This window comes from Hyaena hyaena, unplaced genomic scaffold, assembly GCF_003009895.1.
Source record: "Hyaena hyaena isolate Hyena2069 unplaced genomic scaffold, ASM300989v1 scaffold_609, whole genome shotgun sequence".
Classification (NCBI taxonomy): domain Eukaryota; kingdom Metazoa; phylum Chordata; class Mammalia; order Carnivora; family Hyaenidae; genus Hyaena; species Hyaena hyaena.
In genome coordinates, this window is record NW_024081240.1 from 260,951 (window position 1) to 275,165 (window position 14,215).

Genomic DNA, 14,215 nt, shown 5'->3' on the forward strand with positions numbered 1-14,215 from the left:
AGATGTTGATAGAAGCATTGGTTTATCTACCACTTTTCACATAAAGGTCTTAGGAATTGAGGCTTACATGTGTTTTCACCCTCCTTTGTTGTAGTTTCTTTGTCTGACACAACAAATGATACCTAGTACCGTACTTGATAGGTATTTGTTGAATGATTTATGCACAGTGTGGTGGACACAGAGATCCGCCCTCATGAAAGTAACTGCTATCCAGCTGTAAGAAAACAGCTTCCAACTAGTACCACCTTCAGAGCTTGTCGTCATCACTCTGAGGTGCCTCACTTAAGGGAGTGTGGCCTTTATCCAATGACTCATAAAGTTGTTGTATAAAGGCCTGACCATTTGGTCTAATGCAGGATACCTGATGGATCATGAATATTCCACAGGGTTCCATGCCAATGAATCAACCAATCTAAAAGCCCTTGCATAATGGTGGTGAAGCCCAGTAGTTGGAAAAACCCATAATCTCAGTATTTTTCCTTTTTTTACTTTTGTCAGTCCAAGATCAAAAGACTACAATGTATAATTTTTCCACAAAGTGGCCAGTTGGTCTCTTTGAGAGACAGAGTCATATCAGAGAGTAAGCATTAGCCTCTATTGCTGACAGATTGAATATTCAGTATCAGAAGTACATAAATGACCCTTAGTAAGTGGGAGCCCATACTGTTGGTCTCATGAGTAGTTTCCGTTTATCCCAAGATAACCACTCTGTTTATGTATCAAACATGCCAATACCACTGTGGCTCCTGACTGTGGTTTCCTGACATCAAGACATTTTCCCAAGGTCCTAAGCAGCCATCCAGACCATTTCCTACTGCCCATGACACCAAACATATTCTAACCACAGGCCACTTTTCTTTTTTACAACAAAATGGATGGCTAGATGGATAGCATGAGGCTTTCCATTTGGATAATTTTTCTTTGTAATTAAATATCACATCTGCTCCTGAAGAAAGCTATAGTGAACATCCATAAAGAAACCTCCAGTTTTTACTTCCTCCATCACTGTGCACACAAAATCCCTTATATGTCAAGTGTGACTTGAAAGAGCAGCACTACTACAACAGTGATAAATGATATGTATATCTGGGCAATGTGCTCAAGCAGCTTGCTTGTAACCTCTAGCTCTAATCATATCTCATCACAGAGGTACAACTTTAATATGATGGATTGATGAGAGATGGATCTGAAAATCTTAAGACATGACAGGACCCACATTGTGTAGATAGTTCAGTCTCATGGTCCCTTGCTATCATGTCATCAGGCACTCCTTCTTCACCAGATGTATACCAGGAACTTTTTCCTCAAATAGCTTACAATTCACATTTCATATTTGTGGCCTTACTCCAGAACACTGGAGGCTTTTGTGATACTTCTGGTAGCACATTCCATTCAGATATATGAGGCATTGTGTCCCACCACCACTACTACCTCAAATACCATAAGGTCTGCCAGAAAGTATGACAGAACTACTTGCACTACAGCCTGGATCTGTGACAGAGCCCTTTCCTATTCTGGGCACCACCCAAAGCTAGTAGAATTTTGTGTCACACAGTATATGAGCCTGGATGGAATTCCCAGATGTGGCATGTAATCCTCTAGAATCTGAAGGTCCCTACCTGGTGATACATTTCCTTCATTATGGTTGAAGTTACAATATGCAATTGTCGGGGCGCCTGGGTGGCTTAGTCGGTTAAGCGTCCGACTTTCGCTTAGGTCATGATCTCGCGGTTCGTGGGATCGAGCCCCGCGTCGGGCTCTGTGCTGACTGCCAGCTCAGAGCCTGGAGCCTATTTCAGAGTCTGTATCTCCCTCTCTCTCTGACCCTCCCCTGCTCACGCTGTCTCTCTCTCTCCTAGAAATAAATAAAAATATTTAAAAAAAAAACAATACGCAATTGTCTGTGTTTGCTTAGGAACATACGTTCTAGCATATCAGTGATCATTAGATCCCTAAAAAATTTACTGACATGGAAAACCCCTGAATCTTTGCAGGGTTTACCTACATCTGTTGGAGTGCACATGTTTAACTAATACATCCAGTGAACGAGCCACCTTCTACTCATATGGCCCAATTTGGCTTTTGAATTAAATGGAAACCACTACTCTTACATATTTTAGATTCTTAAGAATGGATTTGATTTTTCTCATCTCTTGGGATGTGATATTATTTTTGAATTATTATCTTGGCTGGGATATGGGGTAGTTTTAATGGCTGCCATCTGGCCTTCTACATAATAGCTGTTACCCTGCAGGCCTAGGACCCAGTGTGTGGCCTGCACAAACTATTACGCATACCAATTCCAATTATACGTTTGGGGAATAAAAAAATTAAAATCTGATAGATCTCTAGATTCACTGGAACCTAAATAATCCAGATCTTAACCAGAACTCCCTTTTTTACTTGTCCCTTAAATGCTGCTAGTCTCTTGTCAGAGTAGACTGGGGCAAGGAGAGGGGCATAATGAAACATTATATTAATTGCTATCAATGTCAATCTTTTATCTAACATCTCTTAATGTTTTTGGATATTTCCCATTCACTTGTGCACATTTATCTAAGTGGATGACTATAGGGAACTTTGAGGAAATGCACGGAATTATTATCAAAGTATTTTCTGTGGTATTGCAGGGTCTTTTCTCCAAAGGTCCAGCTAAATATTCAAGCAATGGGGTTTGTGTCTGAAAACTGGCAAGAGTTTGTGACCCTGTCTTCCCCTGAGGGTGGGGGTTAACTCATCTCAGCAGTCTTGTCATCTGACCTTGATTTTTTTTCTGAATTTACAAGTTGAATAGTGTCTTTGCTGGCTACTCATTTATTTTTCTTCTAAAGACACTAAGGAGAGCACCCTTATAATTCTCTGTAGGTCAACCCTCCCTTACAATTCAGACCTGTTGATCATGAAATTTTAGTGTTCTTGTATTCTGGCAGTTAAACGTTAATGTTACGGTTAAAGTTAAACCTTGCCTTTATTGTTTTGAGATCCTACTGTGACCATTCCTATCAGCTAGTCTAGTTCTATAATGACTTTTCTCACTGAGAGAGGAGAGCCACCATCGACTTCTGAGTTATGCCAGTGCCCCTCTTACCAGTACAGACCTTAAAGTCTCAGTAAATGGTGCATCATGAGCCATTTCATGGACATAATTTTGTTGTGTGTCTTCCACTGAGCCTTTTAATTCTTTCAAAAACCATTAGCCATAGAAGTTCTGGCATTTTAACTTCACATGATATGGGCCAGTCCTTTGTCCCTGCTTCTCAGAGATTTCTTGGGATCCGTGTTAGGCTGTTACATCCTATAACTTGAAATGGTACTCCCATATCAATAATCTCTACCTTAATCCAATTTCAATGTACCATCTCCTTTGATCAAACATCTCAGATAGAAGCCTGTATGTGCTACTTCACTTCCTGTAGGTATGTGTAGGTAGGAATTACAGTTCCATTGGAGTACAGTCCAATACCTCCTTTATCAGGCCCAACATGTTCCCAACTTAATCTTAGTTACAGATCCAGTAACCAGAAGTGATCAACTATGTTAATGAAACACACACCTTGTAGAGGAGAGCCCTCTCTATTGTCCTCAGTCAGGGTCATATGCTAGCTCTTAATAAGCAGGTTCAAAATGAACAGAGAAGTCACCCATTTCAAAATATTGTGAGGAATTCTCACAGATGTCTTCTTGATTTTTTTGTATATTTAATTTTTTATTTCTGTTCTTTGAATGAATCAGACATAGGCAGGTATTTTGTTTTGTTTTGTTTTGCTTTTTATCCTTACAGAATAAGTTATTTCATTTAAACTCATTGTTATCAATCTGATTTTTGTCATGAGCCTTTACAAATCATAACCTTCTTCTATAGTCATATTAGCTGACACCCTTCAACTTCCCTCTGCAGCCAGATGAATAATAAACACCATTCCAGGGGGACAATGGATGAACAGAATGGTGACCCCAGGCCCTTGAACCAATAGATGACTCATGACACTGACTCTAGACAGCGGTTGTTTGGGAGGTAAAGAAACCTAATTGTGTCTCCACCTCCACAAAATACATACATACATACTCACACGCACACACATACACCAAACATCAAGACTAAAGCAAGCAAAATTGTTTGTCTTTGTCTTCTCTCATCCTTTCCAGGTTGCCTGTGATGTTCCAAAGTCAATCAGGATGTTCTGGCCTATAGCCCACATCCCCTATGTCTTGCTGTGTCTCCTTGCTCATCTCAGATCTGCTATGATCAGAACTGTGGGTAGAACAGGTGTTAACACATCACCTGCAATGATTAAGGATCCTTGGGCAGAAGGTAAATCCTTAGGGTTAACTGGAAAATTTTTTAGATCAGAGTAAGAAAAAAATTAGAACAAAAAGTCTTGTGTGAGCTGAGAACCCAAACTCAAAATCATAAGGAAAGAAAATCCTGATATCTACTTAATAAACTCCAGGATCCTTATTTGTTCTAAGTGGGGCCCTAATGTTTCCATAATAGACAATGCCATGGCTCTGCGTCCACCCTCCTTGGGAGTTCACCTTTTCTGACTATTAAGTCCCTGTTCTAGTCCTCAGCTCTCTCTGCATTTCAGCAATACAAGATAAAACCCTCTTTTTGTTCTGCCGGGTAGGGCTTTTGACTTTTAAAATTAACTTTTCATTGTCTATTATTGGCCAGCAGCTTTTTTTTTTTTTTTTTACATGTGTTTGGGAATCTATCAGTGACATTTAGCCATCCAATTCCATTGTCCTTATAGTTATTATTCCCCTGTACTTCTCAAACACCAGATAAATGGCGCCAGTTACCGCAGGCCTTCCTCTATAATTGCTATTACAACTCACCATTGATGAGGACTTTAAGAATGGGAACTCATGTCAGGGCTTTCTGAAGTCCTGTTACTCCTGACAAGGTCTTTATTTTCAACCAGGTTAACAAATCCTATCTGATAGCCTGCTTACTCAGACTAGTCCTGCTAACAGTTGTTGCAGTTGTGTTGTTGCTAAGGAAAAGACAAGACAGAATTTGGTATGTGGGCTATGAATTTGGGATCACCATCTGTGTTAGGAGGGGACCAAAGAAGTATTGAGTATTGAAAAATCCTATAAAGCACTGTATGCCCAACAAGCTTTCAGCCAATCACCATGGAGGACTATTTATGCTGTTGTATGCTGCTGTGTCTTCAATAGGAAAAATGCTTGGATCCCTACATTTCCCTACATTTTGGTCTCTGCAGTGCTTGAGGCCCAGGTCTCCACATCTGGCACACTTTTATCAGAGAATTCAACAAAAGTCAGAGGGCACTCTAGCCATTATATTCAAGACCTCCTTACAGAGCTATCCTGCAACACAGTTGCAAGCTAGAGATGTTGATCTCTAATAAATATCTTGCATGCCAATGTCCATCTCATTCTGCTGGAAAACTCAACTGACCGCAAGCAGTGTTAAAATGTAATTGCTACACCACATTTGAAATGTATTATCAAAGCTTTCTTTAGAAATATATTTTATGGGGGCTCCTGGGTAGCTTAGTCAGTTAAGCGTCGACTTTCACTTAGGTCATGATCTCAAGGTTCGTGGGTTCGAGCCCCGCATCGGGCTCTGTGCTGACTGCCAGCTGAGAGTCTGGAGCCTGTTTCAGAGTCTGTGACTCCCTCTCTCTCTGACCCTCCCTGGCTCACGCTGTCTCTCTCTTTCTCTCCTAGAAATAAATAAACATTAAAATTTTTTTTAAAAAAAGAAATATATTTTATGGGTATATCACAGTTGATATCTCTTTTAACTTTTACAATAACTCCCTGTTTGGAGCTTTCCTGGTCTGATAAGATGCAGGGCAAATGGCAGGTTCGTGCATTTAAAGAGAACAGTGACACAAATATGTCACATTTGTAAAGACAATACAGAATTATTTTCCACTCAGTTGCGATTTGACTATCCCTGAAAAGTCAGAATCTCATTTATGCTATTCATGTATTATTTACTATTTCAGACATTAATAGCATTCCAGGAGAATAAAAAATGATGAAACATAATTTTGTCAAAATTCCTCTATGTGAAGTGGAGGAAGAAGAAGAAAAAGAAGAGGGGAAGGAGGAGGAGAGAAGGAGGAAACCTAATATAAAAATGTGAATATGTTTGGATGAAAAATCAAACATCCATACTATATTTATGTCACCTATTATTTATGTTTACTACCCTGTGCGTTTCTGTGGATGATGGCTGGGGCAAAGTCATGAATTTGCTGGAGAAAATTAGCATTTCTTAAGTTCCACATTTAGCCCAACATTAATCATTCACTAACCTTAGCATTTGTCATTAATTGTTTATCAAAAATCCAAACAATGCAAATCTAGTACCCACTTTAACATAATGTTTGTTTTTAAAAACTCTTAACAACAAATTCAATAATATAAGTAATATAGTTTAAAAGTTGAAGATTTAGAACTAGTAGACACAGACTAAAAAGTACTAGATTTTCCTAAGGTGTCTTTCTCTGAAGATAAAGGCTCATCTGTAAAATAAGTGCACTAAGCAGAAAAATAGCAAACAAAAAAAACCACCAATGAGATAGCTATCTTTTTAACCTTCATCATTGGAATGGAGGCATTATCTTAATAGCAGGAATGTAACAACAACAACTACTACAATTACCATTGGAAGGCTGGTCCCATATGCCCCTTGATTATAACTTATTTTCAATTAGTTATGTATAGTTAAGTCCTTAAAAGAATAGAGAAATGAAGCTCAAAGAATTTAAGTAACTTGCCTAAATTCATAAAGCTAGACCGTGGAAGAGTTGGAAGTAGCTCCCACGGCTCTGGCTCTGCGACATCAGTACAGGGAAGTTCTCAGCCAAGAGCCGAGGATAAGACAGAAGTCCGCCCAACTGTAAATAACAGACCTGAAAAGTCTTACTTCCGCATCTACGTTTATCTGACGTTCTCCTTAAGTCCTGCTTATGCCTTAAGTCACGCATGTCACGTCCCATCATGCCACACACTTCACGTCATATCACGTCCCGCACGTCACACATGTCATGCATGTCACGACACGCGACACGATATGCGGCATGACACGTGACACGACACGTCTGCAGCTACCTTTCGCCTGCTTCACGTCAGTTCTGCAGCTAGCTCCTGTTTACCTGGGCTCACACAAGATCGCAACCTTCTTTGTGCTCCCACCTCTACGTCACTAGCCGCACCTAAGTAGAGATTCAGAAATAAATGGCGTCCGTCCAGTGGTGGAGCGTTTGACTGCAGAAATGTCCTCTCAGGGACACATTTTATTTGAGGCTATTTGTAGAAAGTATTTTCAGAGAAAAAAATATTGCTAAGGAGAATAGTGCCTTTTAACTTCAAGGCATGTACTCGGATTGTCTAATAGTAGAAAGAGGAAGAGCTAGGAAGTCTATAAAGTTTGAAATTCACAATACTGAAGGAGACTGAACTTGGACCAGCTGACACGAGAGCCTTGGGTAGTAAGTATAACAACTATTATATCAAAAAGGAGACTGTTGGCCCTTTAGGAACTAGAAACACCACTGCAGAGGTCAAGCCGACTAGTTAACGAGAGGATGGAATGATCTGTGGCCATTTCACCAATGAGTCATGTAGGAATGTTGCTTTTAAGGAGGAGAGCCACACATAGTTACATCCTGGAAATTTTCATAAATTGTTCTGTGTGTATTTTTACCTCGAAAACTGAGATTTATTTAGGAGGGTGCTGATTTCCCTTTTTCACTTCTAATCCTTGTGTTTATTTGTGAAGTATGCAGTTACAGTAATATGTTTAATGGAAGTAACTGAAAAAAAAAAAACCTGTAAGAAACCAAAACTTACAATACTCACCTCCTTAGTATTTCTATAAACATACAAGTTAAATGTAAATCTCTCAACAAAACAGTGTCTAAATAGCCCTTGTTACTGTGGTTGATTTGAAAGTGACTAAGCTCCTGATGACAATCATAATAATAGATAATATTTCACTACTTATAAAATGCTTTATTTATTTTTAAGATCTTAGAATGATTTTATAAAGTTATATGATAATGCCTTATGTTGGAAGGTGAGGAAATAGATTCAGAAAGGTTAGTGGTTTTTCTCACAAGACACTTGACAAATGGCAGGCCCTATGCTTCTAGTTCTCATGTAATCTATTGCATGTAATCATACAATCTATGTTCCTCTTTGAAAAAAAAAATCATTAGCAAAAAAATATACCTTTTCATCATGGCATTATAATCCAAAAAGCACAAATCCTTATTATTGTAATTTAAGACTACTTTTTAAGTGAAGGGGAGCTATTTTTAATAACAGAATTGTTTTTTCATCTCATAGTAGTGGAACTACTTTGGAGACAGCTGGTGTAAGTGAGGAGCCTCATGGTAAATGTATTCAGCCCTGAAATAGGCTGTGATACTGCTCAACTAACTTGTAATGTGTCTTGCAGCTCAGGCTGCTCTTTGGAAACCACTGAGGGTGCAATCCTGCTGCCCTTGCATTTCTTTAATGCTCCCATAACTCACATTAACATTGCTCAAAGTTCAGGGTACCAGGAACAGAGGGCAATTTTTCTCTGCTTCCTCAATTCTCGATAGCTTTGCAGTCATAGACATTTACCAGCACTTTCTCAATAAGAAGTGGGCATTTTGCACAGAAATAAGAAAGCTGCAGGGAAGCCCTGCTTACTGCAGGGAATCTCTGTGCTCCAGCCACGTGACAGGTGGCTCTGCTAGGGCACCAGCTGCTTGGAACCACCTCAGGGCAGTAGGCTGTGGGAAGAGGACTCCCATTGGCTGTGTGTATACTTGATTGGCTGTGTGACAGCAATGTCTTCCAGCCCAGCAGTTCTTGTTCCAGAATTCACCAGATGCAATTAGCAGAGTCAGAAGGAAACAATTTAAAATTTGCCAAAAGGGGTCAGTAACCTCATTGTTTGCCCATTAGTAATCGCAAGATACATCTTTAGAGCAATAAAAGTCCTGTGAAAATTGTGTAAAAGCATCACTTCACTCCTAAGTTTGCATCACTTCACTCCTAAGCTACTTACTTTGAAAATGTCATTATATAAAAATAAGTCTCATGAAAAAGAGTTTTTTCCAATTGAGATCTGTTTCTACATATAGCTTGCAAAAGTCATAAGTTCTCTTGGCAAACTAATAATTGAAAAAGCCCAGGACATTAATATAAATTACAGTTTGTAGGTTAAGATATGCATGTGCCTTCCTTATTTCCTGAACTTGTACTTTACCCTAAATTTTTCCTATGAATAAGGATCCATAGATTGATTTTCACAGATAAACTGAATCATATATTAAATATACCCAGTGTTGATATTTAAAAGGATGCAAAGCATCATCTCTTAAATAATGTAAACAAAACTTCACCCCTAAAGCAAAATGTTACTCTTTATTTTTCTGATGAGTATGCTGTCCTTGAGATTTTAACTAATACTTGAATTCAACATATTTCTTTTCTGAATATTTGGCATGCAGAAATCAAAATCTTTTGGGTAAAATGTACGTTCTGTTTCAAAGCAGAAGCAGTTAAGCTATTTTCAAAACTTCTTGACACACAAATTAAGAGATCCGCAAGAACCTAGAGTAAAAGAGACAAATGGAGAGAGTACAGGTGTGCTTTTCATCACTTCTACAGAAGAATTGCAATTTTCTTCACTGATGCTTTCTTTGTTTTACTTTTTTTTTAAAGCAGTGCAACATATGTTATAGGTAATCATATATAAGCCACTGGGAGAATAAATGCTGTCACTGTAATTAATGGCTTAACTTACTCTGAGTATTTTCAGTATTAATAACAAAAATGGGACTTTTGTGTTAGTGTGAACAGGAACATATGTTGCTTGTTGCATTTTGTTTGTAAGAAATGAAAGAGGTGAACTTGCTCCTTCTTCCTAGGTGTTGTCAGTGTCTGATTAAGAGCAGGTTAGAGTAATACAGACAGCACCCAGTGTTCCAGTATGCATTGATACGGTGTGTTGCTATTCTGTTACTTCAAACCCTATCTCTTTCACTGCTATTCTTAATATGGTTTCAGGATAATATGGGAAATTTCAGATGTAATGAATAGTCATTTTGATCAAAGAAGCAAGAAAGCAAACAAAACTTGAATAACCATCAAAGCAACTTTTGCCTACATTTCTAGATTTGTATCAAGACCCTCTTCAAAAGGATTCAACATCAAATTGTAATGTTCTTCCCTGGTGGTAAAGGGATTTCTTATTATTTAAACATGCTTTTTGTTCACAGGTTTTAAAACATGATCATCTATAATATAAAAAATACTTGTACTCTCTTCCACCTGTATGTAAACTATGATTTACCCATTGTTCTCTTTTTGTCCACATTGATTATTTGTTTAGGTTCTTTTGGTTATTGTTCTATATTAAAATTGGGCCCCTCTATTTTAAATTAGCCTCATGGATATATGGATATTTTTATGACCACATCAATTGTCAGGACTTGAAAAGGCACACACAAAAACTATGCTATCAACCATTTTCAGCCCTTTATTGAATACAAATTAGTTTCTGAAAAGAATAAATATATTCAGTCAAGTGTATCTACCTATTTATTCTTATTTCAAGGCAGATCATTATGGGTTTTTCTTAATTAATAATATACTTTTAATAGGTATATTAATATAATTTTATGTAAGCCAGCACCAAATGTTTGCCTAAACATTTTCAACTAAAAATACATGTATATTCAAAAACAAAGAAAAAGAGACATGTATTTTCAGTGTCTTAACACTGGCAGCATATTAACTCTGGGGCCATGTAACGTACAAATAATCTTGAAGATTTCTTTTTTAAAACAGGATCAGCATTAGATAGCTGTGTATTTAAAAACAAAGCCAGCTTTATCTTTTCAGCCCTTTTTAACAGACACACATTATAAAATCATGTGTGAAAAATCTAATTCTGTATCTGAATATGTAGTGAAAGTATGTTTGCAAATAAAATTACCATGTAGAAATCTGTTTAGTTAAAACACTACTGTTATTATTATCATTAATCCTTGTTATATCCATCATGTATCCCCAATCATCAACATCATCAGCAAACAAACAAAAAGAGTCTAAGCTCATGATACATAAATAGCCTTTTGCATGTTTATGGACATCGTTATTTGATTTATGACAATATATAGCTTATGTACACAGACACTGTGTGACTACTCTATCCAAAGCTTTTGCTTCATGTACATTTGCTACTTTTCTCAAGCCATTTATTAGAGATGTTTGTTTAATAATGTCTATTTTGAGATAAGGTATTAAGGATTCACATGTAAAATGACTTTCTCAATACCGTACATCTAAACTGTATTGGTTGGAATTGTTTTCTCAATCTCTACTAACTTTGCAAATTTTTATACTTCTTTCACTCCATTGTTTTTAAACTATTTTTAAACTTTATTTTAAAGAAAGAAGCAGTATTTTGAAACATTTCAATAGTAAATGCAGGATATAAGTCTGTCATTTCTGCACATATATATGATTAGCCATAAATACATATTTCACTGGTTAAGCATCATGTCACAATTTTTATATCATTTTGGCAATAGTAGGTACAATTTATCTATAGTCAGTTAAAATGGGGGAGGGTAGGAGAAAAGCAGTTTTAACTAACAAAAAACAGTATACACAGAAGTGTTTGAACTACCTCACATCATTTAACCAACAAGATAAAATTATTCCCACCTAAAACAAAATGACAACTTCTAAAAATGCCTGCCAATTTAGGGACACCTGGGTGGCTCAGTTGGTTAAATGCTTGACCTTGGCTCAGGTCGTGAACTCGCAGGTTGGTGAGTTCGAGCCCCACATCTAGCTCTGTGCTGACAGTCTGGAGCCTGGAGCCTGCTTCAGATTCTGTGTCTCCCTCTCTCTCTCTGCCCCTTCCCCCGCTCACACTCTGTCTCTCTCTGTCTTTCAAAAAATGAATAAGCATTTAAAAAAAATGCCTACCAATGTAGACATAGGCCTAGAAGAAAGCAGTGTGCAATAAATTATAGTTACTTTTACTGTTGTTAATTAGGAAGGAAATATAAAGGGAAGAATGATGAAAGTAGAAAAAAATAAAAAATGAACCAGTACCCTAGGAAAAAAATATTGGTAAATTAAAGTGAGTTGAGCTATCACTGCAATTAACCTAATAAACTTCAAGCAGTGAAGTGATCCATTTAGAATAATCACACATGAACTAAGACCTATATTTATTGCTGTTGCACAGTGAAGGATTGACTCTAGTTGAGTCCTAGGAAAATATGATTTAAAAAAGTGAAAATACCCAATTTATACCAATATAAATAGCATTATACTTGGCTGGATAGATTGTAAACACAGGCATAATAACATAATTATGTTCATAATGTTAAATATTACATGCAAAATGTTTCTGCCCTATTTAATGAGTTTAGTTATTCCAAATTTATGCTTTATAGGTTTGGTCTAAAAGTTTCCATTCAATCTTTTTGCCAAGTATAGGTACTAAACCTATCATAAGTGTGTTAAGAGGGAAAATGTTATTTGCAGTCATTTATTTAAGAATCTTTTACAAAATGGCACAAAAGTTGAAATATTCCTACTTATTTAAAAGAAACTTTCTCATATTTTAGAACTTTAAACCCTCTTATATTTTTATTTTAGAAAAGACATCATCTAGGTTATTAACCTCTGCATACATTTTTATACTTTTGAAGGTATAATTGTAATGTGAACATTTAAATTGTTAGCTAATCCAGCAATGTCATGCCTAATATTTTTTGCTTAATTATATGCCAAATGTAACTGGATGAATAATTACAACTTCTGGGAATTGACTCAAAGAATTAAATATATCCTTTAGAGCAGTCATTAGTTCTTTAAATTTATTGAGGCTAAAGGTGCTTTTCCCATATACTGTTCTGATTTATTTTGTGACACAATGATTAATTTTTAGTTTTTTCTGAGTTTTTATTGTTTGTTTGTTTTTTGTTTTGAATCTTAGGTGAGGAGCCATCTTTTAGTGTTTATCGGCAAGTCTAGAAGCACAAAAAGAGAGAAATGCTATCAATAGCCCTGAAGTTATATACAGTCGTGGTGAACTCCGTTCTTATTTGAAAAATTGAGGCCAGAGGTTTCATTTGTTTAAGCATAGTATTCTCTGTGTATAATTTCATGTTTACTTAAATGTAATCCATATCTTTGGAACTACATCTCATTTTTAGGTATAACTACTGGACCCTTAGAGAAGGCCTCAGCTCAGGGCACCTGGGTGGCTCATCGGTTAAGCGTTAGACATCGGCTCAGTTCATGATCTCAAGCTTCATGAGTTGGAGCCCTGCTTCAAGCTATGTGCTGACAGCTCAGAGCCTGAAGCCTGCTTCGGATTCTGTCTCTCCCTCTTTCTCCTTCTGCTCCTCCCCAACTCCCACTCTCTCTCTCAAAAATAAATAAGCGTAAAAAAATATATTTAAAATAAAAGGCCTCGACTCACAAAACTGCTAAGTGATACATTCCACCACAAGTAGCAGAATGCTTGATAATCAGTTTTCTAAAAAAGTAAGATGACATTACTTCATGAGAAAACTGGAGCTAGGAAACTCCAATATTTATTCAGTAGTTTATTGATATTATGAAGTTCATATTCATTTGTTATCTTTTTGCTCAGCTATTATTTGGTGTGTTGACTTTGGTTCCTTATGTTTATTACTTATGAATACAATGTGACTTCAACAGCTCTAAACATCATAGCACTATTTAATGAGGGAAGAATAGGAAACAGAACTATCAGTGAGATATTCCATTACCTTTTTTTAAAATCAGAAATAAATTTCAGGTAAGTTCTCTAGAAGATTTGCTGATTTATCTTTATATCTCCGTGATGAAAGCTGAGTGCATGGTCATCTCAGTTTCAAGGGAGGTAAGAAATTAGTTTTGGTTTTGTTTTTGTTTTTTTTCCCCCTGCTTCTAAAGTCTAAGTGAACAAGGAAGAAAGAGGTTGGAGTATCCTGTAAAAACCTCAGTTTTTATAACATCAAATGACTCAGAGGTTATGAAATGTAAAATTCACAACATATGAAGTTCTCTAACATATGAGTTAGAACATTTTCCTAATTTGAGGATCACATAATAGTTGCCTCATTTTGTTATTCTAATGATTCAATGAGAGTTTCAGTGGTGTGTTTATTTTCCTTTTTGTTTTTTAAGTTTTGTTCAA

The 14,215-nt window shown here is 36.8% G+C and overlaps 1 protein-coding gene across 1 annotated transcript in view; it reads left to right on the forward strand.

Annotated features, from left to right (window-relative positions):
* Window positions 1–14,215, forward strand: part of LOC120248743 (spermatogenesis-associated protein 31D4-like) — a 58,814-nt gene that overhangs the window by 12,913 nt on the left and 31,686 nt on the right. Inside the window, 1 exon segment of the mRNA XM_039257203.1 lies at window positions 6,776–7,071. Within this exon segment, the coding sequence (XP_039113134.1) occupies window positions 6,776–7,071 (296 nt within the window).